Source organism: Montipora foliosa, chromosome 1, assembly GCF_036669935.1.
Source record: "Montipora foliosa isolate CH-2021 chromosome 1, ASM3666993v2, whole genome shotgun sequence".
NCBI lineage: Eukaryota > Metazoa > Cnidaria > Anthozoa > Scleractinia > Acroporidae > Montipora > Montipora foliosa.
Genome location: NC_090869.1, coordinates 19,655,605 through 19,681,069, shown reverse-complemented (window position 1 = coordinate 19,681,069; position 25,465 = coordinate 19,655,605). Strand labels below are relative to the sequence as shown.

At 41.2% G+C, this 25,465-nt stretch overlaps 1 protein-coding gene across 3 annotated transcripts in view; it reads left to right on the top strand.

Moving 5' to 3' along the window:
* LOC137992286 (putative leucine-rich repeat-containing protein DDB_G0290503) overlaps positions 1-25,465 on the top strand; it is a 66,410-nt gene that overhangs the window by 32,297 nt on the left and 8,648 nt on the right. For all 3 annotated transcript variants that reach the window (XM_068837561.1, XM_068837542.1, XM_068837552.1), the window contains exons 34-67: positions 581-664; positions 1,059-1,121; positions 1,233-1,337; positions 1,800-1,862; positions 2,144-2,227; positions 3,569-3,652; positions 3,955-4,017; positions 4,317-4,400; positions 4,477-4,560; positions 5,169-5,252; positions 6,212-6,286; positions 6,401-6,484; positions 7,019-7,102; positions 7,455-7,538; positions 7,795-7,878; positions 8,777-8,860; positions 9,223-9,306; positions 10,914-10,997; positions 11,881-11,964; positions 13,044-13,127; positions 13,782-13,865; positions 13,959-14,042; positions 14,474-14,557; positions 14,817-14,900; positions 15,754-15,837; positions 15,915-15,998; positions 17,513-17,596; positions 17,757-17,924; positions 19,568-19,630; positions 19,760-19,869; positions 19,970-20,002; positions 20,112-20,153; positions 20,233-20,294; positions 21,718-21,749. In XM_068837561.1, coding sequence (XP_068693662.1) covers positions 581-664; positions 1,059-1,121; positions 1,233-1,337; positions 1,800-1,862; positions 2,144-2,227; positions 3,569-3,652; positions 3,955-4,017; positions 4,317-4,400; positions 4,477-4,560; positions 5,169-5,252; positions 6,212-6,286; positions 6,401-6,484; positions 7,019-7,102; positions 7,455-7,538; positions 7,795-7,878; positions 8,777-8,860; positions 9,223-9,306; positions 10,914-10,997; positions 11,881-11,964; positions 13,044-13,127; positions 13,782-13,865; positions 13,959-14,042; positions 14,474-14,557; positions 14,817-14,900; positions 15,754-15,837; positions 15,915-15,998; positions 17,513-17,596; positions 17,757-17,924; positions 19,568-19,630; positions 19,760-19,869; positions 19,970-20,002; positions 20,112-20,153; positions 20,233-20,294; positions 21,718-21,749 — 2,727 coding nt within the window. The remainder of the gene's footprint in view (positions 1-580; positions 665-1,058; positions 1,122-1,232; positions 1,338-1,799; positions 1,863-2,143; positions 2,228-3,568; positions 3,653-3,954; positions 4,018-4,316; positions 4,401-4,476; positions 4,561-5,168; positions 5,253-6,211; positions 6,287-6,400; positions 6,485-7,018; positions 7,103-7,454; positions 7,539-7,794; positions 7,879-8,776; positions 8,861-9,222; positions 9,307-10,913; positions 10,998-11,880; positions 11,965-13,043; positions 13,128-13,781; positions 13,866-13,958; positions 14,043-14,473; positions 14,558-14,816; positions 14,901-15,753; positions 15,838-15,914; positions 15,999-17,512; positions 17,597-17,756; positions 17,925-19,567; positions 19,631-19,759; positions 19,870-19,969; positions 20,003-20,111; positions 20,154-20,232; positions 20,295-21,717; positions 21,750-25,465) is intronic.

The following is a 25,465-nucleotide window of genomic DNA, read 5'->3' as shown; positions in this document are numbered from 1 at the left end:
TAGGAACGCTGTTGAAGCAAGTAGAGGGAATAAACGATTCAGTATTTCATACTCTCGTTGTCATCCAAAGCTTAACGTATTTTGCATTGATGATTTGCAAAGAACAGGAAAAAGGTAGACTAAACTACATGTCGCACGGCACTTGCAGCTCGCCATTTGCTTTATGATGTCTAGTTTTTGGTGGCATTTGCGTTGTTGTTGCTTATGCTCCCAATTCTAACAGAGAGATGAGGAAATATTTGTGACAAGAATGCAACCTTCTTAGAACATTCCCGACTTAGCAACTACGCGGAAACGTTCCGCGACAAACATTCTCTTGCAAAGGACAACTGCCTTGACGTTCCTTTCCGAAATTGAAACACACCGTTGACTGCTCTATATATGTTTGACTAGCCTTGTTTTCCAACTTTTTAAATTTTAATTGTGTGAATTGAAATTATAACTTGCCGTAACTTATAGTATGAACTGCGAAAACAGGGTCAGTAAAGTCTTCGTAAATAAATCGCACTTCGTATTTGATAGATATAAAGTGTACCCAATTTCCTTATCGCTAACTTTTTTTTTCTGAATGCAATTTCAGCTACAAGAGGAGCGCGAAACCAATAATAAGCTGTCTCGCGAATTACAGCTGAGTCAAAAGCTAAATGAAGAATCCTTACATGAGGTATTATATACATTTTAGTTTTGTTTTCAATCCTTTCCAAAGCTTGGTCAAACAGTTCGTCAGCACTTGAAATAAATCACTTGGAGAGCTTTCCTTAGAATATTGGAAAATTGTCCTAGTATATTTTCTAAAACAGTGGATAGCTTTGAAGGTGCACTCTAATTGGCTGTCTGTTCGAATTCAGAATATCCTTTGCTATTCACCTCCGAGCAACTCGCACGGGATTTGAGTTAAAATCACCATTTTGTGCTATATTATCAAGTTTTCAGTTTCGTATATACTGTACTAAAACAACTATTCACTTCAGTGTCAGGGGCTAGTGGTAGATCCACCACTAGCCAACTCCACATCGGTAAATAGTTCATTTTTGTTTATACCGTCTCTCTCGTTACAGATCGAGCGTATGGAACAAACGGTTCGTCGGCAGGAAAACGATTTGGCAGAAACAAAGAACCAGGTGAGAAAAAGGGCAAAATCTGTTGTGAAACTTCGCCTCATTGGCTCAAAATAATAATTTCGAGGCTGAGGCCTTACTCATCTTACTTTGCTTGTTTATTTAATGAATCAGGCGTCCAGTTTGAAAGATCAACTAAGAGAACTTGAGTCACACAGCCATCAAATGCAAAAAAACCTCACTTATTACAAAGGCCAGTTTGACCAAAGCGTTGGTCAGGTGAGTATTAAATTTAAAGTAAGAAATTCTCTTCGAAAAATGGGTTTCACTCATCTCTTCCTTCCCTTTAACATGTCATGACAGTCTTAAGTTTTTATTTAACGTGTCATTCCGATTTGTTTTGTGTCTTTCCCGTTGAAAGTAAAGTAGAGCTAAATGTAGTAATGTACATCTTAGGACAAGGAAGATAGGAATAAGGGGAACGATGTGTGAACCCTCACCGGTACCCACAAGATCAAAGCGCTGGGGACAAAAAAACAACGGCGGGCATTCGACTGCTTCCCTGCTTATTTTGACGGTTGAGAAAACAGCCCGCAGAAATTTCGGTTTGGATCGGGAATCATGCATCTTAACCAAACGAAAATCAAGTTGTTTCACCTTCTAGAACAGTCACGGATATCTTAAAACAGCCCATAAGTCTCTTCCTTTGTGGATAACTGTGCGAAATTGTCATTTTTTAAGGTCAATCGATGTGAGTCGACAATCAAGAACCTTGAAAGAACTTTGAAGGAGGCGCATGAGCAGGTATGAAAAGCAGATTCGGTCTTCTTTTTTTATACAAAGAAATAAAAGGCTTAACAAAGATCGATAATATGAGAAAACACAAGAATGACTGAACCAGTAATCAACCAATAAAAACGAAGACGAGTCTAATGTTTGACCACCAAGTTTTGTTATTTTGTGGCCAATGGGCTTTGGGCAATTTTGAGCATTGACCAGTAGGAACCTCTTCCTTTCGTTTTCGAATTAAAGGTTTCGAAGACCTTTTCCTTTGAAATATCAACATCACGAGCTTTTGATTCCAGGCTGTGAAGCAAGAAGAAGAATTTAATCAACAATCTCAAGAGCTTGCTGAGGCCAGGAAAAACTACGCTACGGAATCCGAAAAAGTGAGAGAAAGAACTATGTTTGAAATAAATGTAGATTTGAAGTGCGGGTGAAAGACGGAAGAGAAAAGTGATCCTCGCACCGGCAGCGCAGATGTCATAGGTTCGAATCCCGTTGAAGCGGCCTGAAGTTTTCAGGTGTTTAAAACGGACAATTGCTTAAATTGTCCAGATACGTACGAGGATCACTTCTCCACTTCATTTAATTTATTTTTGCTGGGAAAATAAATAACTGATTCAATTTTAGCCCCAGCAATCTTGCATTCTTTTACCCAGGGGTTTCAATAACTCTAGAAGTAGACTGGTGCCTGGGCTATATGTAAGCGGCGGTCACTCTTGTCTTTTACAAGGGTTTGAGTGAAAATCAAGGAAGAGTAGCCGGCGGTGACAGGCAAATTTCTGACAAAAAGACGGCGGTGCACCTCTTCTAATGAAAGCGCTGTTTACCTATTGCCCGTTTTGCTCAAGTGCTATACTGAAACAATTCGCTGTAAGGTTTCTCGTGTGCTTCCTGTGGCATGAAAGCCCTGCTGTCAGCATGATACCATTTTAATAATTGTAGGTCATTGTTACATGTAAAGCTCTCACGTTATATTCTATGGAAGAGAAACAAAAGAAGTGTTCTATTAATTTGTATTAATTTAAAGTACAGTCGAGAAGGCTTCGCTCCTAACATGTTAAAACTCGCTTGTTCCGTATTATTGGTTTGCAGAGGTTTTGATAATCTCTCTCAGTTGATTTTAAAATACATTCCCGGTGATCTGTTTTAGGAAACATTTTTAAAGATATATATGTAGTAGATGATATATATCTACATCACACCGCGTAATCAACCCTTGACGTTTCCGATAAGCTTGGAAAGTTTTCACTCTAAATTTTCACCTGCTTGCAGACTGAAAGCTCTCTTTTAATTGTATTGGTTTCTGCTTTATTTGATTGCATGAATTTCAATATCATAATCATCTGTCACCTGTTTCTTGTTGTTCGTCTCTGGATTTAATTAATACGCACACATTTGGCGTTGATTTGGCGTTGCCCCACGCGAACCTTCTGTCATGCGATGCTTTCACTGCGTCGCTAAAAACAGTCAGTGGATCCTACCAGACCTGGATATTTCTGCGAGTACTAAGGGTGGCATTCTAATACCTAAAAAAGTTGATCAAGAAATATCAGTAAAATTCGTTCACTATTTGCTTAGTTAGGTACGTTTTTTGCGTCAAGCGCTTTGTGGTTTTTCACCGTTGTCAAGTTGATATATTTAGGTAAATTGTTCAGTTTTAGATGTGGTATCGATCGTGTTTTAACTGAGTTTTTTTGAATTGCATTGCTCTGCGTCTCTTTTAGAGTCAAAAACAAAGCAATGCGATGGAAGCACTCGACAGAGAACTTCACCTTACACAAGACGCTTGTCAAAGACTCAAAAGCCAGGTTTGTTTGTTTAGTTTTTTTATCACTGATTTCCTTTCTCGCTGAATTTAATATACAGTATCACTAGGCTTTAAACAGTAATCAACTACTAGTAAATGAAACAAATGTCTAAGGGTGAACATTCATTTGTTCGCACGCCGCGTTATTTTTTAAGAGTGAATACACCAGGTTTCGCGGTCTTTCTCGCTTGATTAAAATGTAAGCTGTACTCTCTGAACTCATATTGAATCTGAATCTTTCTAACTGCTGTAAATGTTTTGAGCAAGCATGCCTTAATTTCAATGGACACTTTTCAATTACAGGTTTCGCATTGTGAAGACACAATTCATAACTTGAAGCAAAAGCTGTCTGACAAACAGAAGGAAGTAAGTTTTAATTCTCGTCGAGTGTATCCTTGATTTCGCAAATCATTGAAGACTTTGCTGTCTCAACCAATCAGAAGTAGATTTAAAACGGACCTTGACAGTCGGTTTTACCGCTCTTCCCGCCGGCCACCAATATTTGCTTCGCCTCTGATTGGTTCATCCAATAGTCTGTGCGTTAATTTGGCGCCACTCTTGCCTGCATTCGTTTCAACCTCTGATTGGTTTGTCGGACTGTCTGCATGAGGCCTTTTTTATCATCAGTGCTTGCTCAGTTGTTAACCGATGGTTTGAATTTTCAGGGGACTTTCCAAGAGGAAAGAGCTCGCCATCTTCAAGAAGATTTGAACGTATCAAAAGAGAAGTTCGAGAAGTCGCTAAAGGAGGTAAGATAAGTTGATGCCATCTTTGCCTTATTCCGTTCGTGGAATCTTGATTGTTGTTCATTGATCCATATCCCAGATATCGGAGAAGGATGAGAAAATCAGACAGTTACAAACCGCGATTCTTGCCGAAAAGGAGCAACATGCTCAGAGAGTTCAACAAGTAAGTATCGAGTCCAGGCTTTTACAAGTTAAATACCCAAAGGGTATGGTCGAGTGTCTTTATGGGGCAGATCACTCACTGCCTCGTTCGCTCACTCGGCTTTTAGCACTTTCTGCACTTAAGATTTGGACCCTGTTTGGATTTTTTCTCTGAGCTAACAGTTTACTAGAGGATCTATTCTCAGCAGTTCAGTTATGAGCATGCTCAATTCTTAAAAGTTCAGTGTACGGTAGCAAATAATCCTTATCAACTATTCGCCGGCTTCAAAGAATAAAATGCTGCAAGTTTCGCTTACATGTCATTACTAACGATAGGTATAGGATATAATAAACAAAGTCCTTAATGAAATCGGGGTATCAGTTCAAAAACACCGTCGAAAAAAAGTTCAGTTTTTGGCATCTATATCGAAGACCTCGGAGTGGCCTTAAATTTATTGCACAGAACAGTTGTTCCAATTATTGCCTGTTTCGGATTTCATGCAATGGCGGCATGCACCCACCAAATCAAACTGCGAAAATAAGAGGTAATCACATTGCCCATATTGCACACTTGAATGTTATTTGAAGCTATTTAAATTCTTAAAGATCGTTTTTTTGTGGCATATCAAGGTTACTTATTATGAAGAACGGCTCGTAGAAGTGGAAGATGAATTAAACCGAGTAAAAGAGGACAGAAGACAAGCATCTATACAGGTGATATTTATAAACATTTTTCATGACTCATAATCATGATATAAAAATTGGGTTTTATCAACGGAGTTGATAATGTAAATTGGCCACCGTACAGAGATTCTAAAAGCTGACGTTTCGAGCGTTCGCCCTTCGTCAGAGCGAATCGATCTGACGAAGGGCTAACGCTCGAAACGTCAGCTTTTAGAATCTCTGTACGGTGGCCAATTTACATTATCAACTCCGTTGACAAAACCAAATTTTTGTATACTACTTCCCCACCGACGCAGCCCCACAGTTTCTTTAGAAACTACCCTCTTCATTCGTAATCATGATAGTTTGCGATATCGCTTTAATTTACGTAGTTGTTCTACCAGCGCTGAAGCTGGTATCAATCCCACCTCTGTTGGTTTTCCGTCCGTTTTATGGGTATTTAAGCCTACAACTACACGAAAAACATGTTAAAGTCAGCTGGGATAAACCTTTATCTATACGTGGTTATATTGAACGCTTGTGGGGTCTTGAATGGAAAGTAACAATTTAAGTCGACACCACAGCTTTAAGAAACCCTGATTGGATTAGGGGAATTAGTTACAAAGTGCGGTGGAGTGAATTCGGGGCCACCAAAGACAACTGCTTTGATTAGTGAGAGAATAGGATTTAACCGGTATCCTCCACATGCAAATTTAGCGCTCTATCTTGACCGCGCCCCTTCCTGGAGAGCTCTAATTCCGGAAGCTGCCTTCTAATCAATTGGGATACCCTTGTATCTATGTTACGTCAAGATGTTTGATTAAAGGCAGTCAGCAGCTCTTTCATATACGTTGAATCATCCTCTTCGCACTAAAGAAATGGAATTGAACGCAAGTGAATCGCAGACAATATATGTTGCACAACTAAACCGGCGAGATTGCACCCTTGAAATATTGATCCAAAGGTTACGAATTTTTCTTGCCTTGGTAATTTGTGTCATTTCCATGCAGATCACACGAAGTGAGCAACTCAGTCAGCAACTTCAAAAGGAGCTGGCCAATCAGAAACAGAAGAACAAGAGTGAAGTAAGAAAATATTTTTTTTCTTTCTCGGAAAATGCTGCGTCATTCTAAACCGACTAAGGCGGAAAGTGAACACTTTTGTCTATTTGATTATCAATTCCTTGGACATGTTTTCAGTTAGGGAAAAAGGAAGAGATCGTGCGCCGTCTTGAGGAAGATTTGTCAAGCTTGCAGGATACAATCAAGAGCTACTCAGAGGAGGTCAGTGATATGACGAATAGGTCTGAGTTTTTAAAGGGCTGTGTCCCCTAAGTTTAGCCAAATGCAGCGAGTGAAAACTGGCAAGCAAACGTAGAAATGACTACTTAAAACAATGAAGGAAGGTCTGAAACGGAGGCAGGGATGGGCAAATTGAAGAAGATTAAAATGGCTTGCAATTGGGGTTTTTGAAAACTGTTCGGCCTAACAGTTTGAATTTCAAAGTTTTTCTTTGTTGTTTCTAACGTAAAGTATTTATGCTCGACAAACATATTTTTATCACAAAGCTTTGATTTGCGTTGTTTAAAACTAATTTCGTTAAGTTGCATAGCGAGTAGTAGCGACTAAATGGTAAAATTACACAAAATTAACTGGTCTGCAGTGACATAGCCCCATTTAATTTTGATCTACGAGACGCGCCGCGCCAGGAAGAACGAGGACACGCTCCTCGCGGGATCGTCCCTCTTGAGTGCACCATTTTTTATAATGAAAACGAGACTAACGGTTTGGGGTTTGCTTGCCTCATGTTTTTTTCAGATCGCTAATTTGAACGGCAAACTTACGGCCACTCAAACCACATTAACGACTCGTGACCAAGAGCTTCGTGAGAAGGAAAACGAGGTAGGTTGTCTTCATTACAGAACGATAGTCAAACAATTCTCAAAAGTAATTCGACGGTTGCTTCTGCATCAACACGCTTGCACCACGTTATCAAACGGGTCTAAGAGAGTCACGAAAGAGAAAATACCAAAACCAATTGTGATTAGTTCGCTCGCGTTTTCCCGCCCTTGGCGCCGGCTGCGTATACGTGCCTTGCCCTGTGATTGGCCCATCTGATTGTCCGCTTCTGAAGTGAAAGCTTGGCGTAGTTTCTTTGGTCTCCGTTCCTTAGAACATTTTTTGTTCTGTGAAGTTAGTTGTGTTACGTCAAGTCATTTCTAAAAGAATTCCTTTTCAACCGATTTATTTTCAGATATACAGTTTAGAGCAGACAACAACTGAGTTAAACGATCAACTTACGAACATTAAGACCACCTTCAGCCATCTTGAGGAAGAGGTATGGCATTTGGGCACATTGAAACAGCTGTTAGCCATCTTTAAAGGCCCCTCTTCATCCGACAAGCATTGCGTGCCGTGGAACAAGTTTCATATATGAAAATCCCGCCAAAGATGAAATTCATCCAATCAGATCGCTACGATAAGCAATGCGAATTTCCATAACAAAACAAATGGTTGAAAAGCCTGTTGGTTGAAGGAGGGCCTTTAAGAAGGTACGTGAAATATTCATTGCGTTTCTTTTTTTCTCATAACAGTGCTCGAAGTTGCGCAGCAGAGTCGTCCAGCTGGAGGATGATCTGTCTAACAAGAGGCAACAGCATATAGACGTCGCACAAGAGGCGAGTCAGGGCTACGTTCTGCTATATTTTTGTCTAATAAAAGGGTCAATGCTTCAATCAGTATCAACGAAAGGAATTCATGCCGGACAATGAAACGCGCTTGTTGTTGGATTTCACTTATTTCCAAAAAGATAGGATAGAGCACCTTGTTTAAAGTGAAACACAAGAAAATGACGGCTGCCTTCGTATAGGGACCACCATGAGACTTCAGCGTAGGGGTTCAAAGCGAGAGGATAGTTTGAATGTGAAAATTTCATTCAAACTAGTTTGAAGGTTTTTCCGCTCAATCTTAAAATAGGTAAATGATCCTGTGAAAACGCCGTGACAGGAAAATAGAGCTGTTGTTCGCTCCTAGTCATGGACTCCTGCCTATTATCACTGGTCTAAAAATATTGTTTCCCGTTTTTGTTTTAATTTCGCGATTGCTCCTTCTCATTCCACATGGAAAATTTGTATCAACATTCCACGAGTAAACTTGATATGAACAGTATGGCCTTTTTGAGTTAAAACTGAGAATAGATCGTCTGCTGCTCGCTTTCCTCCACCTCGTTGTCAGGACGCGAACGGCAAACAAAACGTGCCAGAACGTAAAACGGACGCGCGGAGCCTTTTTTCTTTTTTATTGAGCCCGTTGTTTCATGGCGTTCTCGTAGCCGTCGTCGTCGGACTTGTGTAAGCACACTTCTATTGTTGGTTTTCACTCACGTGACCAACAGGCATGTTTTTCAACGAAAACAAAAGAAAGCGTTTGCATAATAGTAGAGGTAAATTCCCGGAGGATTTGGCAGTGACTCCAACATGGCCGCCGTTTCTTTGTTTAGGGGCACCAACATGGCGGCCGTGACGTCATGTGAAAACCGAGAATTGTGTGATCAACACCTCCATCTTGTTTTTTTAGCTTGCCCGCTGTGAGGAGAGACTGGAACTAGTCGAGCAGAATTTGGGCTCCACTCAGGAACAACTGAGTGCGCGTGTGTCAGAGGTAAGGGATTCTTATAGGCCGCTTCAAAAAATACCATAATACTCTTTGTTTGTCCTCCCCCCCCCCCCCCCCCCCCCCCCCCCCCCGCCCCAGTTTTGCATAAGCATTGCGCTTTTTTTGTCTTGGGACCATTGTAAGTCCCAAGAGAAACCGGAAACAATGCTTATGCAAAATTTGGGGGGACAAACAAAGAGTATTATGGTATTTTCCAAAGTGGCCTATTGGATCAGTCGAAGCCGGGAGTCGCTCGTGTGATTTACAGAAAAAAAGTTCGAAACGACTTTATTGTTTTCGTTAGTTTCCGATGCCACTTTATCCCGATTAATTTCCCAATTTCCGGTTGTAATCTTGATGATTATTAGGTCGTGAGGTTGGAGAAATCAAATCGCAGATTGCAATTGGAACTGAAGAATACAAGTGAACAACAAGGAGTCCAAAACAGACAGGTACCTACACGCCAAAAGTATTCTGGGAAGTGTTTTCGTCATAGTATATTGCTGATGTTCTTGTTGTAATTTTTTGCTTTGCCTACAGTCTTGGGCACTTTTTTCTTGGAAGTACTACAGTAAACAAAACTTCCTGAGATAGTTTTTTTTGTTTTCAACGAAGCCATGATAACGTTGTGGATTTTTCGCGCGTGAGAAGATAACATAGATGAAATTTTTCCGGAAACTTTTGAGACACATACACATGTAGACAGACAGACAGACAGATTGATTTAAGGTCACCCATCCTTTGTTGATTTCATACCCCCTTCGCAATCACTCATGCGTGATAATACTTAATTCATTTGGCCTAGAGAAAATGAGGGGACAGAGAGGGAGGCTCAGGGCGTTGGCCGGGATATGTCATGTCCACGAAAGTTATTTTTAGACGAGCGGAAGTCTTTGTTCTAGCGGAAGTCGATCTTGCGAGACGTCCGCATGCAGACGTTAAGTCCACTTTGTCCGCCATTACATGAAATCTTTGCTTTTCTTTCAAACATAAAACCGAGGTTGGCCTGCATGCGGACGTCTCGGAAGACAGACTTCCGCTAGAACAAAGACTTCCGCTCGTCTAAAAATAACTTTCGTGGACATGACTTATCCCAAGGGCTGGACCGGGAGCCTCCCTCTCTGTTCCCTCATTTTCTCTTGATTTGGCAAGGAGAAGTAAACGTAGTGCCAGGTGTGGGGGTCTGGCCTTGATGTACGTATATCGTAGTTTAATGTTTCAATCTTGGAACTGAGTGGTAACTACCCCAAGCAAGAGAAATGAGCTTTACAGAGAGGGAAACCCAACGTTTCGCCCTAAGGATAAGCCAATTTTAGTAAATTCATTTTAAGATAAAATAAAAACAGCATTGTTTTGGGGGTGGTTTGCATTGGTAGCAGGCACGCTCGATTGCCGGAAATTGAAATTGGTGCTGTCCTACAATAATAGGATTTGAACCCATAAACCCTGCAGTACTTGTGCAGTGCTCGATCAATAGACCATACTCTCGGTATTGGCCTGGAACTAGCTTGCAATGGAGGCTAATGCGGGGAAATATATTAAAAGGTATTTGCATTTGAAAAGATTTCCTCCATTGCAAGCCGGTTCCAGTCCAATACTGAGAATACGAATATGGTCTATTGTGAGCAGGGATGGCACAGTGGCGAGAGCACTCGCCTCCCACCAATGAGGCCCGGCCTAGGTTCTCTGACTTGGCGTCATATGTGGTTTGCGTTTGTTACTTCTTTACTCTGCTCCGCTGGGTCTTCCCTGGGTATTCCGGTTTTCCCCTCTCCTCAAAAAGCAAGTAATCAGATTATTTGACCACATAGAGCGAGTTTCAATCGATTGTCGCATAACTGAAACCAAAATTACTTTGGCCAATCAAAAAGGACAGAGGCAATCCAGTAAAGCAGTGAAAACTCGAAGTAATTGCACGCAGCCGACACAAAGCGCGGGAAAACCACGATTGGTTTTGGTTTCACTTCTGATTGGTTGGAAAAGTGGCGCGAAAACTTTGAACTAATCACTGAGTGAAGTAATGCAAAACCAATTGAAAAACCTTTTGATTTGTGAATAGATCGAAGAGCTGGAGGGTTACCTTGAACAGCTTAAAGCAGATTTACGAGTTGCTCAGCAAAGATATCAAGCAGCTGTCGAGGAGGTGAGGCGATGAACGTGCATTTCAGTTTAATTTTTTCAACAAACACCAACCTTCCATTTAAGTTTGGTTTACCTCCCATCAGTTTTGTTCATTTTGAAGAACCTCGAGATGCCTTCCAGGTGGTCGTGGGCTTGCTTAGAACTCAGGCGTATCAGGATCAGGGTCATTCCAACAGCTGCAGGGTCGTTTTAATAGTAAAGGGAAAAAACCTGTGGTCGCTATTTTGTAAACGTTTGTTCAACGGTCAATCCCGTCTCCAGGACTTCTTAGCCGAGAGCTGTGAGAACTGCAGGACAGAGAAAAATCCCTGAGAATGACATTGCAAAACGCTAAAGATTTCTTACACCCTGTTTGGAAAGATTAGGGAACGTACTCCACACATACCTGATTAGCCTTATTGCACTCTATTGTAAAGCGGATTTGAATATGCAGTATATATCTTATTAGATGTTTTGGTGTGTAGTACCGCGGAGTGTTTTTACGAGTTGTGCTGTATTTTCCCCAGCCCGCTAGGGCGAGTCAAAATACAAACAACGAGTAGAAATACTCAGCGATATTACACACCAAAACGTCTAATAAGCCGTTTATTATCCAAGTTTTTTGCACAAAATCTTTAGCAAGTGAATTGTAAACAACCGAGAACGTGTGAGAGATTTGTGCGTGCGGGGCAACGTCAGCAACGAAACTAGTCAAACCGGTTTTCTACCATGCAATAAACAAAGTGTACAAATAACTAACTGTACAATATCGTGGAATATTTGTGCTCGTTTCGTGCGTTTTTTGTACAATAACTAATACAGTCGGATAATAAATTCACATATTTAATGGTTAGCATATTTTTGTTTATTCTATTCAATCTTCTTTCTTTTTTGTTGGGGTGTAGGCTGCTGCGTACGACGACAAAGCGAGGAGACTGGAGATCGACTTGGAGACTACGCAGAAAGAAAATCAAGTGATCAGTGAACAGGTTGGTGGCGTGCTGCTCTTTGCGACCAATCAAATCTGGGCTTTGATCCAAGCGTCTCTCTCCAGGCTAATCACTTTGAATATTCATTATTTTTGTAACTGTTGTGGCATGGAATGACGTTACAACAAACATTGTCTTAGCCTGTTCGAGGTTTTCGGTTAGTAAGGCAGGGTAAAAGCCGGGAGCGAAGCCCTGGAAGGCAATGTAACTAGCTTTCAATCTGAGCTGGTAGCTCATTTTTACTGAGAGAACAGTTAGCCATTTACCATGTACAAAACAGAATTTTATATGCATATTTGTCGTTTCTTTTTAATGTTGTTGTGGGATTGTTGGTTTGCACTGATGTGATCAGCAGCCATGTTTTTCAACAAAAACAAGAGCAAATGTTTGCGTAAGATGAAGATGACAGAAGTTTCGGTCGAAACATGTTTTTGAATTTAAAAACTGTTGTGTTGTTTCTCAAAATATTGAAATGTCTCCTACTATCCAGACCTAATGGTAGAGTTCAATTCCCGGAGTATTGGGTCGGGACACCAACTTGGCGGATGTTTCATGGTAAAGACTTGTTTCCAAGTGCCCTTGGACGTGAGGTGCCTGGGAATGAAATTAAATGACTGGAATCGGTCAGTGTAAAATGCAGACTGAGGTTATAATGTAACTGTTGAAAAAGCCCAAACCCCTTAGAATTGCTAACCATATGTCTAATTAGGCCTGAAACAATATTTAGGTTAACTGTTAGCATTCCGATTCCAGTGATTTAATTTCATTCCCAGGCACCTCACGTCCAAGGGCACTTTGAGATATGGAAACAAGTCTTTACCCTGTTTCTTTGTTTGGAGGCCCCAACATGGCGGTCGTGACGTCATGTGAAAGCCGAGAATAGGGCATCCAACCCTCTGTTGATGCAATAGCTTTGCAGAAACTAAAGCAGAGAGTTATTAAACTGAATAATCACACTGTCACGAGCTACGCTTAACGAGTTTAGATGTCGAGAAGATTAGAATTGCTATTGTGTAAACCGCCAGTTCTATTGTGTTTTGAGATTCAAATTTATCTCATCGTCATTTACTCTGTTTCAGTTTAACGAACAGCTTCAAGGCGCAAGAGAACTGGAAACAAACCAAGCACAACTCAGAGGACAAATACAGGATGCACAGAAACACGTGAGTCACACGCGATCAACACGTGCAAGTTACCTTTCTGTCAGAATCCACCTTCGTTCAGTAACGAAGTTTTCTTAAACGGAACGTAAAGCTGGTGACAGACGGTTCACGTTGCACGATGTTGCAACCTGTTGAATGACAATGTTGCGACTTGTTGAATGGCTATAAACACAAAACTTCTGTCGAATAAGAATTACGTATGCTTTCCATTGTGGCGGCAAATTTGGAACATGATGGCTGATGACAAAGGGTTTTTGTCATTGTGTGCTGCGATCCTTGTTGGCCTTGGTTCCATTCAAATAAAGATGATTCTTCACCGTCACATGCTGCGGCCGCCATATTGAACCTTCCGAATCACGTGAACGCAAGACTGGAAAATTGGTTAGCGCCATTCAACTAGTGGCAACTTGTTGAACAGAATAGAAATCACCTCTATTTTGTTAAAAACGTCCAACATGCTGAACGGTTTATTTCAACATTCAACACTGTATGACACAGTGTTCAACTGCAACATATGTTGAAACGTTTGGCTTAACAGTTTGCCTTTGCGTAAAAAAAACTTTTTCATTGGGTTATGATTGTCGCTGTTGCCTATATTTGAAGTAGTTTTACTCCTTACTAAATCGCTGAAATAATCTTTGCTTAACTATTTAGATTCGCCATTGTCAAAATGTGATGGAAGAACAAGAACACAAGATTTCCTCCTACATCGAACAACACGAGGAGCTTAAGTCCGCGGTGAGTAATTTGGAAAACTTTTTACAATGGATACTGAATGCCAAAAACTGAGTGTCCAACCCATTCAACTGAGTTCTTAATTTTTTTCTTTAGATTCGTGATAGAGAAAAGTCCAATGACCAACTACGCGAGGAACTGGGCGGAGTATTAGAGAAGAACAAGAATATGCTTGAAGAGGTACATAACCTGAGTCATGTACAATGTCACAGTGTAGTTTACAAAACAGTTTTGCGACAAGAGTCAAGTTGAATCCGCCCATTTTGACTGATGGTCGAAGATGCATCGCGAATTGACTCAGGAAATAGACCTCTTTCATAATGGCGGCCAAATAAAATATTGTTTTGTTTTAATGCTAATAAGCCTTACTAGCCTCGCTACGACGAGCAAATCTCAAAAGAATTTTTGTGTCAAAATGAGGGCAGTAGGTCTAATTAACACTGAGGCAAAAGAATGTAGAAGTGGTCACCATTTACGAAGGTGGTCCATGGCTGGTTTATGTCCTGGTATAACTACTATACACACGGGTTGCAAACTATTAGATAGATCAATGTTAAAAATGTCGCCGTTTTTTTTAAACCTCATTACTTGATGGCATTTCTGTTTCCCAGATTGCAATGCGAGATGCAGACATGCGGGTCTTGAGAACTGACCTGAATTCGGCTCAGAAGAAAATTAAGAATCATTCGAACGAGGTACATAAGCACCAGATCTTGTGGTATCTTTCTTTATATGACTTAATTTACGCTTGGTTTTCATCCGCGTGATGAGACGGCCATGGTGTACAAAACAAGAGAAAATGGTTCCACACGTTTTTGCATAATAATAGAATCAAATTACAAAAGACATGTTACAGCATTGTCAGGTACACCAACATGCATGGCCACCGTGACGGCAGATTAAAACCCCCAGTTAGTCATTAAATTATTTCCATTTTTTTTGTTCAAAACATAGGTAAAACGATACGAGGAAACTCTTCATCAGGTGCAGAAAGATCTGGAACGAGCGCAAGAAAATCATAGGAATTCTACTGCACAGGTTCGACTTCTTTTATTGAATCTATCTGTTTAAAAGGTACTTCTAACCATGTGCTAGAGATGAAACAGAGGGGTAGGTCTTGAGTTGGGAACGTTTCAAGGAGCGTAAGCGTTTGTTCTCCCATCCCCACCCCTCTCAGATACTCTTGCTCCCTTTACTCATCCCCACACTCGTGCTCTCCCATCCCCACCCCTCTCAGATACTCTTGCTCCCTTTACTCATCCCCACACTCGTGCTCTCCCATCCCCACCCCTCTCAGATACTCTTGCTCCCTTTACTCATCCCCACACTCCTGCTCTCCTATTCCCACCCCTCTCAGATACTCTTGCTCCCTTTACTCATCCCCACACTCGTGCTCTCCCATTCCCACCCCTCTCAGATACTCTTGCTCCCTTTACTCATCCCCACACTCGTGCCCTCCCATTCCCACCCCTCTCAGATACTCTTGCTCCCTTTACTCATCCCCACACTCGTGCTCTCCCATTCCCACCCCTCTCAGATACTCTTGCTCCCTTTACTCATCCCCACACTCGTGCTCTCCCATTCCCACCCCTCTCAGATACTCTTGCTCCCTTTACTCATCCCCACACTCGTGCTCTCCCATCCCCACCCCTCTCAGATACTCTTGCTCCCTTTACTCATCCCCACACTCGTGCTCTCCTATTCCCACCCCTCTCAGATACTCTTGCTCCCTTTACTCATCCCCACACTCGTGCTCTCCCATTCCCACCCCGATTAGGCTCTCGTCTTTCCTTAACCCTTCCCTCCCAGTCCTACTACAAAGGGACATGAAAACCGTCATTCTTATTCTTCGGCCTCAGATAATTTAATTACAATTTTCTCGCTTCTTCAGATTGGCAACCTCGAGAAAAATGTTCAGAACTTAAAAGTACAGCTGGCTGGAGCCCATGGCAATCATAAAGAAGCGATGGATCAGGTAAATTACTTTCATTTTGTCGCGGCCGCTTTTGTTTTGCTTCTGACGTCGCCATATATGTATTTTTTTTTTTGAAGTTGGCGCAGAGATCTAAGAGCTTAGCAAATACGAAGACGGAGTTAGCTACAACTAAGCAACAGACTCGAGCCATGGAGGAACAGGTATGCGCGATGCTCTCTATTTTACGATTATTATTGCATTGTTACATTAATATTTGCGTAGTACAGCAATAGCGAAATAACTTACAACTGTATCGGTCGGTCATTAATAAAAAAACATGAATTTTTAACTGCTGTACTCTTCAACTGTCGTAAAACCTAAATGTGGTAATTCTGCGTTGTTGTCTTGTCGGGGACGGAGAAGACAATGATATATCTTAAAACTGAATGCCTCCAGCACTTGGAGGTAAGTTGGCATAATTGTTAAACCTGGTGTTCTGTAGCCTATGTGTAGTCGTATCGTCCCCCCGAAAGAAAAACGAGAGGAGGGAACGTTTACGAAAACCTGCACGAAATCGTGTTCCGTGACGTCACGGTAATTTATGCAATTTCTGGAAATAATTGGTATTTGCGCCAAAATTGATGTAAACGAAGGCTTCGTATTTCATTGAATTTCGATTGTATTAGATGTATTTCTGTTTTTTAGAACTCATATGCAAGTCAATGCCCCGTTTTAAGTGTATACTGTGTTTTTGAGGGATTGAAAAGAATTATGAGCGATACTTAGTCCAAAGCAAGAAGACAACCTTTTGATGTGAACACAGCCTTGAAATACATTTGCAGGCTGTGGTATTGTATTGCTTACGGATTCACTCACTTGCCATTGATTTCAAACTGGTTTATTCATCTAATGGGATATTGTTCGAAATTGAAAATAGTTACAGATTAATTCTTGATGCGGATTCAATGAAATTAGGTAAATGATAGAGAGATATTTACCAGTGATGTCTTGTAGTTTTCTGTGCGCAATGAAAGTTTGCCCAAGCTCAGAGATAATTAGCTCATTTATGGAAACAAATAATAATCGTTTAAGAACTGTACAGTTATGCTGTCGTTAAGAAACGGCTAAATTTGTAGCACAACCTTGAGGAATTAGAAAAATCAATGAGAAGCTCCCACGCAGCAAGTTTCGAAAAAGCTCGGCTTGTTTTCCAGTCGAAGGAATCGCTTCCAGAAAGTTTGGATTTTAGCACACTGAAGCGCACCAGGCTACCTATTTACAGCCCACCTCCGACTCACGATAAGCAAACTATTCACGTTCCTTTTGCACCCTTTCCTTCCTCACTGTTATATCATCACCGCCGAAAAAGCGAGTGGTATCAACAGTACAATCTATTTTCACCGATCTGTGTTTTCGAAAGAATTGACAAAGTTAAGTGACCAATGAGAAACCATTATATATTTCTTGCAAAAGGAGTGACGTCGTGGAACACGATTTGTGTCTCCTCCCGTTTTCCTTTCGGGGGGAGGGTACGGCTACACGTAGGCTAGGTGTTCTGAGACCTTGCCGTAGCTCATGTCGTTACTAAAGCCCCTAATTTCTAAGTGGGATGGGTGTAGGGTTAGTCCATGGCAAGCTATGGTCTCAGTTTTTTTGGACCCTCTTCAAGTAGCTCAGTATCTTTTGATGATCAGTTGATAATAGCTCGTCTGTTTTCTGTTTTCCCGGTCTGAAGATCATAGCACTTGAGGATAAACTCAGAAAATTGAAGACGGATCTCAAACGAGCACAGGACAAAAATAAATATTCTGAGGGCGAGGTGAGCCTTGGAGAACAGATTTCATTTCTGTTGCCGTTCTTTCCTTCAATCATCAATCTTTGGTTGATCATCTTTACTGAGATCCTTCTTTCGTGCTCTTGTTGTTTTCGCGGTCTTTTCTTCAATTAAGTTCAGATTTTCTTCGAATCTGCTACTCCAGGTCCAGCAATACTCCCGAAACATTGACGAATTAAAGAGTCAACTGGGCCTTTCTCAAGAAAAGCTGCGTAAAGAAGCTCAAGAATCGACAAGAAGAGACGAGGAAATGGTGATACTGAAAGTCGAACTGGCGACCTTGCAGGAAAAACATCGCCTTACACAAGATGAGGTGAGTAAGTCAAGGGCTCTCGTCGTGTTCCCCTTTAGCCATGACAAAAGGGTGTAAGAATTGACTATGAGAGTTTCAGTAGAAGTGCCCATGAACCCAATGAACGTTAGTCCTAGACATGGAAATGAGCTCACCTAGTTCCAAACGGTTTAAGACCGGAGGTAATGTTGGAGTTTCTTCTCGTTGTAGCTAGGCAAGACAAACTCTGTGGCAATTTAAAGGCTGACATAATTCATTTTCTTCGATGGTGACTTGAGAACACCCGGGAAAAAAAATCCACAATAGCAAATGTTAGCACAGGATTTTTAAGTCCCGTTTTATGTACAGTCCATTTTGCAGGTGTGTGCTAAGTTACCCGGCCTTTGAATAAAAGCGAGGCTGGAGGTGACCTCGTTGTGATACAGTTCTCGTTTTGTGAATAATACTATTCTCTGCATCTTCGCTTTCGTTCAAAGACGTGGTCACTGGCAATTTAAGGTGATTCCATAGGAAAAGAGCTTGTCATAGATTCCGATGAAACTTCGCACACTGTTGTAACATGTCAAGGACATGATAAAAACGTAATGAAAAAGGGGCTCACCATGTTCGTTTCCATGGTACGTCTCTGACGAATACGGCTATTTGAGCTACTTTGACAATAGGCCATTTTCGATATATTAAATATTCAGCTTGAAAGTGAGGCAGTGAGGACAAAGACAATAGAAACACGTGGGAATTAATGTGAAAAATATTTACATATCATCCACTTTCCTTTGTCTTTGTCCTCACTGACTCGCTATCAATCTGAATTTTAATATATCGAAGAAGGCCTATTGCCGCTCTCCCTTAATGTTGGACAAATTTAGCTCGATTTTATAAATGTAATCCATGATATAATGCAGAGCGTGATGTCATTTTAGTGTGGGCTGCTCAACTAGTAATGGCTCCTTCCGTACAATTTTATGAAATTGCCAAAAACTAACCATGGATTTCAGCTGATTTTTTCACTACTTCATGAAAACACCGTTCTCTGCAAATACATGAAATGAAAATGGGGGTCACCGTACTCGTTCAGGAGAAAATAGCCATTCCTTGACGGATTAAGCTTGGCGTCAATGCGCGCGCCAATGACGCAAGAAATTATGCGTAGTAGGGTTGCGCAATGCAAAACCGGGGAATCACCTGAAAACATGTTTTTCACCATCAAGGTCATGACTTTCGGCCAAATAAGAGAAATTTCACTGTTTTGGATGGCTAGTACCGTGCCGTAGCGTGGTCTACTGTAGATCTTATGTGAATTCGTGTCTAACACAAGACACGAAGGTCACGTACAAAATGTTCCTGTTACATTTCTGATACTGCCTGACTTACATGTAGTGTACAACAATTCAAAATGGCGCGCTGTACCCGTAGCTAGAAACAAATACGTGGTGTCATTTTAAGAAGGACGCGACTTTTGCCAACATGTTTTAAAAATAGTTTTTAAATATTGTCAAAGAATATGACGGAAATCTAGTAATTAAGAGTCGGTACATTGGGATTGACGTAGGATACTGAGTTCAAGAGTTCGGCTCTTTTAAGGCGTTTCTTATTATTTTCTCTCGTATAAATGGCCCTGATGTTGTTGTTTCTCCCCTATAATTGGGAGTACTTTTGTCTTTCAGAATGAAAAGCTGAAACAAGAATTTGCATTTACACGTCAACAACACCAAACCTGTCTCGAAGAGGTACAAGGCCTCGCTTGTGTAATGTGATCACTTCATTGTCGGTTCCAGGACCGCTTAGCCTGACATTTTGAATAAATCGGCTCCATACTTTGATCCATTTTTCTTATTTTCTCCTTGATTCATGTTTAGGTCCAAACTCTTCGAGTCTCGCTTGAAGACGCACGCGCCAACGGGGATCGATTGCATCGGGAGAGTGAACTTGTAGTGGAAAACGTTAACAGTTGGGTAAAAGAGCAGAAGTAAGTTTTAATTTTTTTGCCGAATTCTGTAATTTCGCAGGAAAAATAATTTTCAAATATAAAGGTTTTTCCTCAATAAATTCTTTCATTTTCTATTCAGGCAGGGCAACGAAAGGCTTGCAAGCAGACTCAGGTAGATTTAAAACTTTTTATTTGAAGCCTCTAACTCACCCCCTGTCGGTTAAAACAGATCAAGCAACATTGGTTTAAACCTCATATGTTTCCCTAACTTTCCTTTGCAGAGAACAAGAGGCACGAATATCCTCCCTTCAATCAGAAAAAGAGTATGTTATTATCCTTGTACATTTTTCACTTAGCTCAACTGCAAGTAATTAGCTGACTTTTCTTTAATAATTTTTTCAGACGTCTTGTGGAATCAAACGAATCTCTGAAGAAGGAGAATGCCGTTATTAAAACTGAATTAGGTGAGAGAAAGAAGTTAATTGCCTGTGTCAAAAATTGCACGCTTATCTTGATTTTCAGGTAAGAGTTTAATTTTTAAGGAAAAAACTACTGACAAACTCTGCAATGTGTTGAGCTTGCACTGGTTTGCAGCACTCAAACGTTGCGCACATTTCCTGGCAATTAAATGACGAATTTCGAGAGTCTTTATGGAGATGGTGGTTCTCTCAACAGGAAAAAGCATTTCTGAGCTATGCGCTGCCGATCTACAGTAATTGGAGTAAGGCGCCGATTTTACAGTAAAAGTGATTAGTTTTTAGTGATTGGCATTACTATTTCTATTAAATGCTTTTCAAAATGGGATTTTTTGCAGCATTTTGCCTCATTAATATTTAAATTAGCCTATATCAGTATCGCTATTTAGTGTATACTGAAACATTGGATAGCGTTGAAGGCCCGCTCTGATTGGCTTTTCAAACTCCGAATATCCTTTGCTATTTATCTCCGAGCAACTCGCGCAGGATTTCTGCTCTAAAATATTGCAATCGTCGCAGGTATAAAGGAGTTAAGGGTCCACTGACGTGTTTTTTAGGGTGCGTTGCTAAGGATGTAATGGTTAAGTAATTTGAGAGAATTTGCTATTATTTTGGTCAGTTTCCAACTTTTGCAAACCAATGACGCAAAATATGACGTCATCATGCCACGCCTATGGTCACGTGACCAATAAAGGAAAACTCTGAATTTGTATACGTGCTACGTAATTTGGGTATTTAATCAGTGGTTTGATAATTTGTGTTCGTTTTTGCATAATTTTATTTTGAAAACTGTTCTTTGTAAAGAGATAAACGATACTGAAATGCCCATAATGTTTTCAGAAAAGATGATTTGAAAAAATCAATGCTTATCTATATTCTGTATTTGGGGGTGAAACGTGCCATATGAAAAAAGATTAATTCAATGCAAAGACAGTTTGTTTAAGCATGCACAGTTGATCTGAGAACGAGCGCGAGGAAGGGCGAGGAAAAATCTTCGATGCAAACAACAGTTCGTGCGGTGATTTTTGCTTGTGAGTGGGTTTTCTGGTCAGCTCACGATATGATGACGTCAGTCACCGGAAGTAACATTTCACTTTCTTAGCAACGCGCGAAAAATCAGTCTGTGAGCCCTTAAGGTTAAACTATAGAATACAGGGGCGCTTTTGATCAAGTACTTTTTCAGTGGCTCGGCGCCTCAGTAGTCAACCGATGAGCCGACGAGCCACTCAAAATTTAATTTCACTGAGGAGCTGCGGACCGACTCTAAATTTCACTCAATGATAAACCGTATTCCTTCGTGAAACAATGCGTTTTACTGGGAAGCCTACTGCAGTGATACTGCTTCCAAAGTGGCCACATATGGCACTGATGTCAACAATTTAATTCCCGTTTTTACCATAACTGTTTGCAGACGAAAGAAGAATGGACAGTGATCGACTTAAGGTTTGTTTTGAACTCTTTTATTTTCGCATTTAGCGAGCGACTCTCGTAATTTTCGATCAGAAGCCTGTCGCAAATTACCCTGCGAGAGGTTGTTTTCCCCTACACTTACTGAGAGCAACCGTTAGTTTCTTAAATGAGTGTGTCGCCGTCCCCCAGAGCCAAGGACAACTAAATTAAATTTGAACTTGTTTCCATATCTCAAAGTGCCCTTGGACGTGAGGAGCCTGGAACAACAGAACTGAAACCACCCAAACCCATATAAAAATGCTAACCTTAGGCCTAGACATTATCTAAAGCATATTGTTTAGGCCTAAGGTTCGCATTTTTGTAAAGGCTTGAGTTGTTTCAGCTATTGTACCCTTCACCACCTACTGCCACCCCAGGCCCCTCACGTCCAAGGGCACTTTGAGATATGGAAATTTGAACCAATTTGAACCGGTAAAACTAGTTGGTAAACTTGTTTTGGCGCTTGCGCGTGCGTTCAGCTACGTAACGGCTGCGTTTGGGCGAGCCTGCTGTGTAGTAATTCCATATTTTTCTCGCGAAATAAGACGAAGAAATACATCACGTCATTCACGTGGTGTGGCGTACTTCGCACGAGCTCGATGGAAATCAAACGGTTGCTTGCAGTTCTTTCTCGGGAAGCATAGGAGAAACTCAACTGCTCGCAGGGTAGTTGCAAATAACATTTATTCAGAGTTTTGTGTTAATTTACTTAAGTCAAAATAAATTAGCGTGAAATGTAACAGGAGGAGCAACATAGCACCTGTCCGAGATTTCCGTAATTATTAGTGACCGCTACTCTTCTCATTTCCAGTTTTGTTTCAGAATTAAGGGCCTGTTTACATGGAGAATTTCAGCCCGGTTATCCGGGCTGAGATTTTAGTCCAGCTTCTGAAGGAAATCCTCTTAAAACTGGAGTGGCGTTTACATGGAGAAGGTTTTAGCCCGGGCAAACGGGCTATAAAATCCATGTAATTGCTATCATTTTTTCAGCCCGGAGTGAAAAAGGAACGTGAGCATGCGCATCGATTGTGTTTTCGCATCTCAGTAAACAAAACTTCAGCCCGGTTGGCGGAGCGAAATTTCAGTCCACGCTGAAACTTACCACGAAATCAGGCCCTAAGGGCGAATGCACAGAAAGAACCTATCCTACCCTACAGCTCAAAACCTAACCTACCCTCATTTCCAGTTTATAATAAGGTTTTAATGAGTTTATAACTCTTCTGGTTTTAAAATTTCAAAATGCGACCGAGTTTTGGAATTGTTTGAGATTTTCGATTTCAACAGTCTGCGGGCCTAAAATTAGGCGCTGAACACGGAAAAACGGTCCAGTGACATAATTGAGCTGACTTTCATAAATGAACGAATATATAGGCAATTTTCCACTTAAAATTCACAAAACGTATATCTAGAACGGCACATTTATAATTTATTTTTTTTTATAAATATAACAATTTAGTATCACCCAACTAGTGGACTAATGCAAATTCTGCATTTTGATTGGTTACGCTACTAGTCGACTATTAGTAATAGTCCTCGAGTAGCGAAAAGCGTGACGCTTTCTTTCGCTTTATTTCCAATGAAATATTTTTTTAACTTGCATTTGCTAACTTTGTTATTGCCTTTTCTGTCCGACTTGATCGGCTTCGACACATGGGCTATTGACCCGTAGTCCTTGCGGGCTACGGATCTAATTGTTAATTAACGCTAAAACCAAAATCGAATTTTCTACATGGGGGAATTCTCCAAATCACCCCAAATCCCGGTTACTACCCAAAGAGATATAGTATTCGATCATTATCTGAAAATTAGTCTGGTTTTTTGCGAACGCTCCTAAAATAGATCGATTATTTTGAGGTTATTTTGCCCCCGCCAACTTCTAATTGACTCTCGGGTCAATTGACACGTGCAAGCCACGCTAGTATTACCCGTCGATTTAAGATTATTTTAAGGCAAAAACTGACAAGATTCTTTAAATGTGAACCTTTTTAATGACATTCAACTTATCCTCAAAAGAAGAGGCCGTTCAATGGGTATTTTCTGTTCTTGAGACCTTGTAGAATGGAGAATGGCGACTGCGAGCAGACCTGCCAGTCTGTTTTCCGGTGGCCGCGAAATCAGAATGACATGGAGAAATAATTCTAGCTCAAGTCTTCGTAAGTGTGTGCGTTACCTGAGAAAAATTAGGCCAGGCAGGAAAACCTTCTAGCGCAATTTGGATCCTTTGTAGCAAGCAGTATATTAGGTGAACGGCGACGGTGAGTAAAACCAAACTTACGGCTCTTATTGCGTGACCAGGCAATTAACGATTGACTCTGGCTAAGGATGAATTGCATGGGAAACCAAAACACTCGAGATGTAGCAAATTCATTTTCTTGTATGACGAGCTTTCCTTTTAACAATCAAGGCCCACATTAGAGTTCCACTGAATGAAGGTCATGACGTGGAAACAGCAAGTCTAATGGTGGATGCTATGCAATCATCGGGGGTCTTACTGTATCTCACTGCGACAGTGTAGTCTCGCCCAGTTCTGCAGCGCAAGTAAATCTCGATGGAGACAACACTGTGGCAAGCACATACATTCGCCTATGGAAGGCACACAAAATAGGGCCAGTCGGAAAGAAGATTCCGCTCTCAAAGATAAACATTCCCGCCAATTTTTAGATAGCACGGTTATCTACTGGTTCTGTAGGAAAGGAGGTGTGTGACCAGTTCTCTGCTGGCAAGTCCAGAACAGCAACAACTTAAATTGTTTTCGAATGCGCGAGGGAGGATCTCCCACCTACTAGTCTACTTTCTGAAAGTAGTGAGCTATACCCATGTCCCGGGGATGTCTGTACGAAATCGTACTTTATCAGAGGTTTTCGGCATTGCAGAGGCACTTGGATCGCGGCAAGCACGTCCGTGCGCTAGAAAGTGCAACCGTGCTTGACGAAGCTGTAGATGGTTATGCAACGAGACTTGGAGGCCAGTTTACAATTGTGTCGCAGTTTGGAGAGGACACCACAAGTACGGATGGAGCAACAGTCGCGATTGCAGATGGCTGGGCTCTCAAACTAGCTCAGAAAAGTAGAGGAAGATTCTCGGACGAGCAAAGAGAGTACTTGACAAACGAATTCCTGATCGGAGAAACGACAGGCCAGAAGACGAATCCAGCTCAAGTCGGGAGGTCAATGATTACAGCTAGAGATAAGACCTGAAAGCGTATATTCTCTAGTGCTGAATTCCTCACAGCTGAACAAACAACCGGCATCTTTTCGCGTTTAGATGCCAAGCGGGGCCTGAGCGTCCACTCCCATGCGGCGGTAATTTATTGATGAGGACGAGGAGGAGGAGGATGACGAAGCGGTAATTACCGATACGTGGTGCTTACTACCCTGAAATGAGCGCGCGAAATTACTGGCGTTTTAGACTACGCAGGTAGGAGTACTTTTTGCGTCAGGCCTCGCACGTATTTCCGAGAGAGACTGGAGGCTACATTTCGACATTCTGCGTAATATTCTTTGCTGCGGTTCAAAGAATAGCAGCAAACTATTGTTTTTAAAGTTCGCTTAAAATGGTAGGAGTTGCTATGGTGTTTGTGTATTATTCATTGATGACGTAGTTCGTTAGAGGTTGCTATGGTAGTGATCACGTCTTCAGTACATGTTTAACGGCTGCATTTTGAGAGGCCGGCCATTCTGTATGCTGACCACTCATGCGAGTACAAAAAT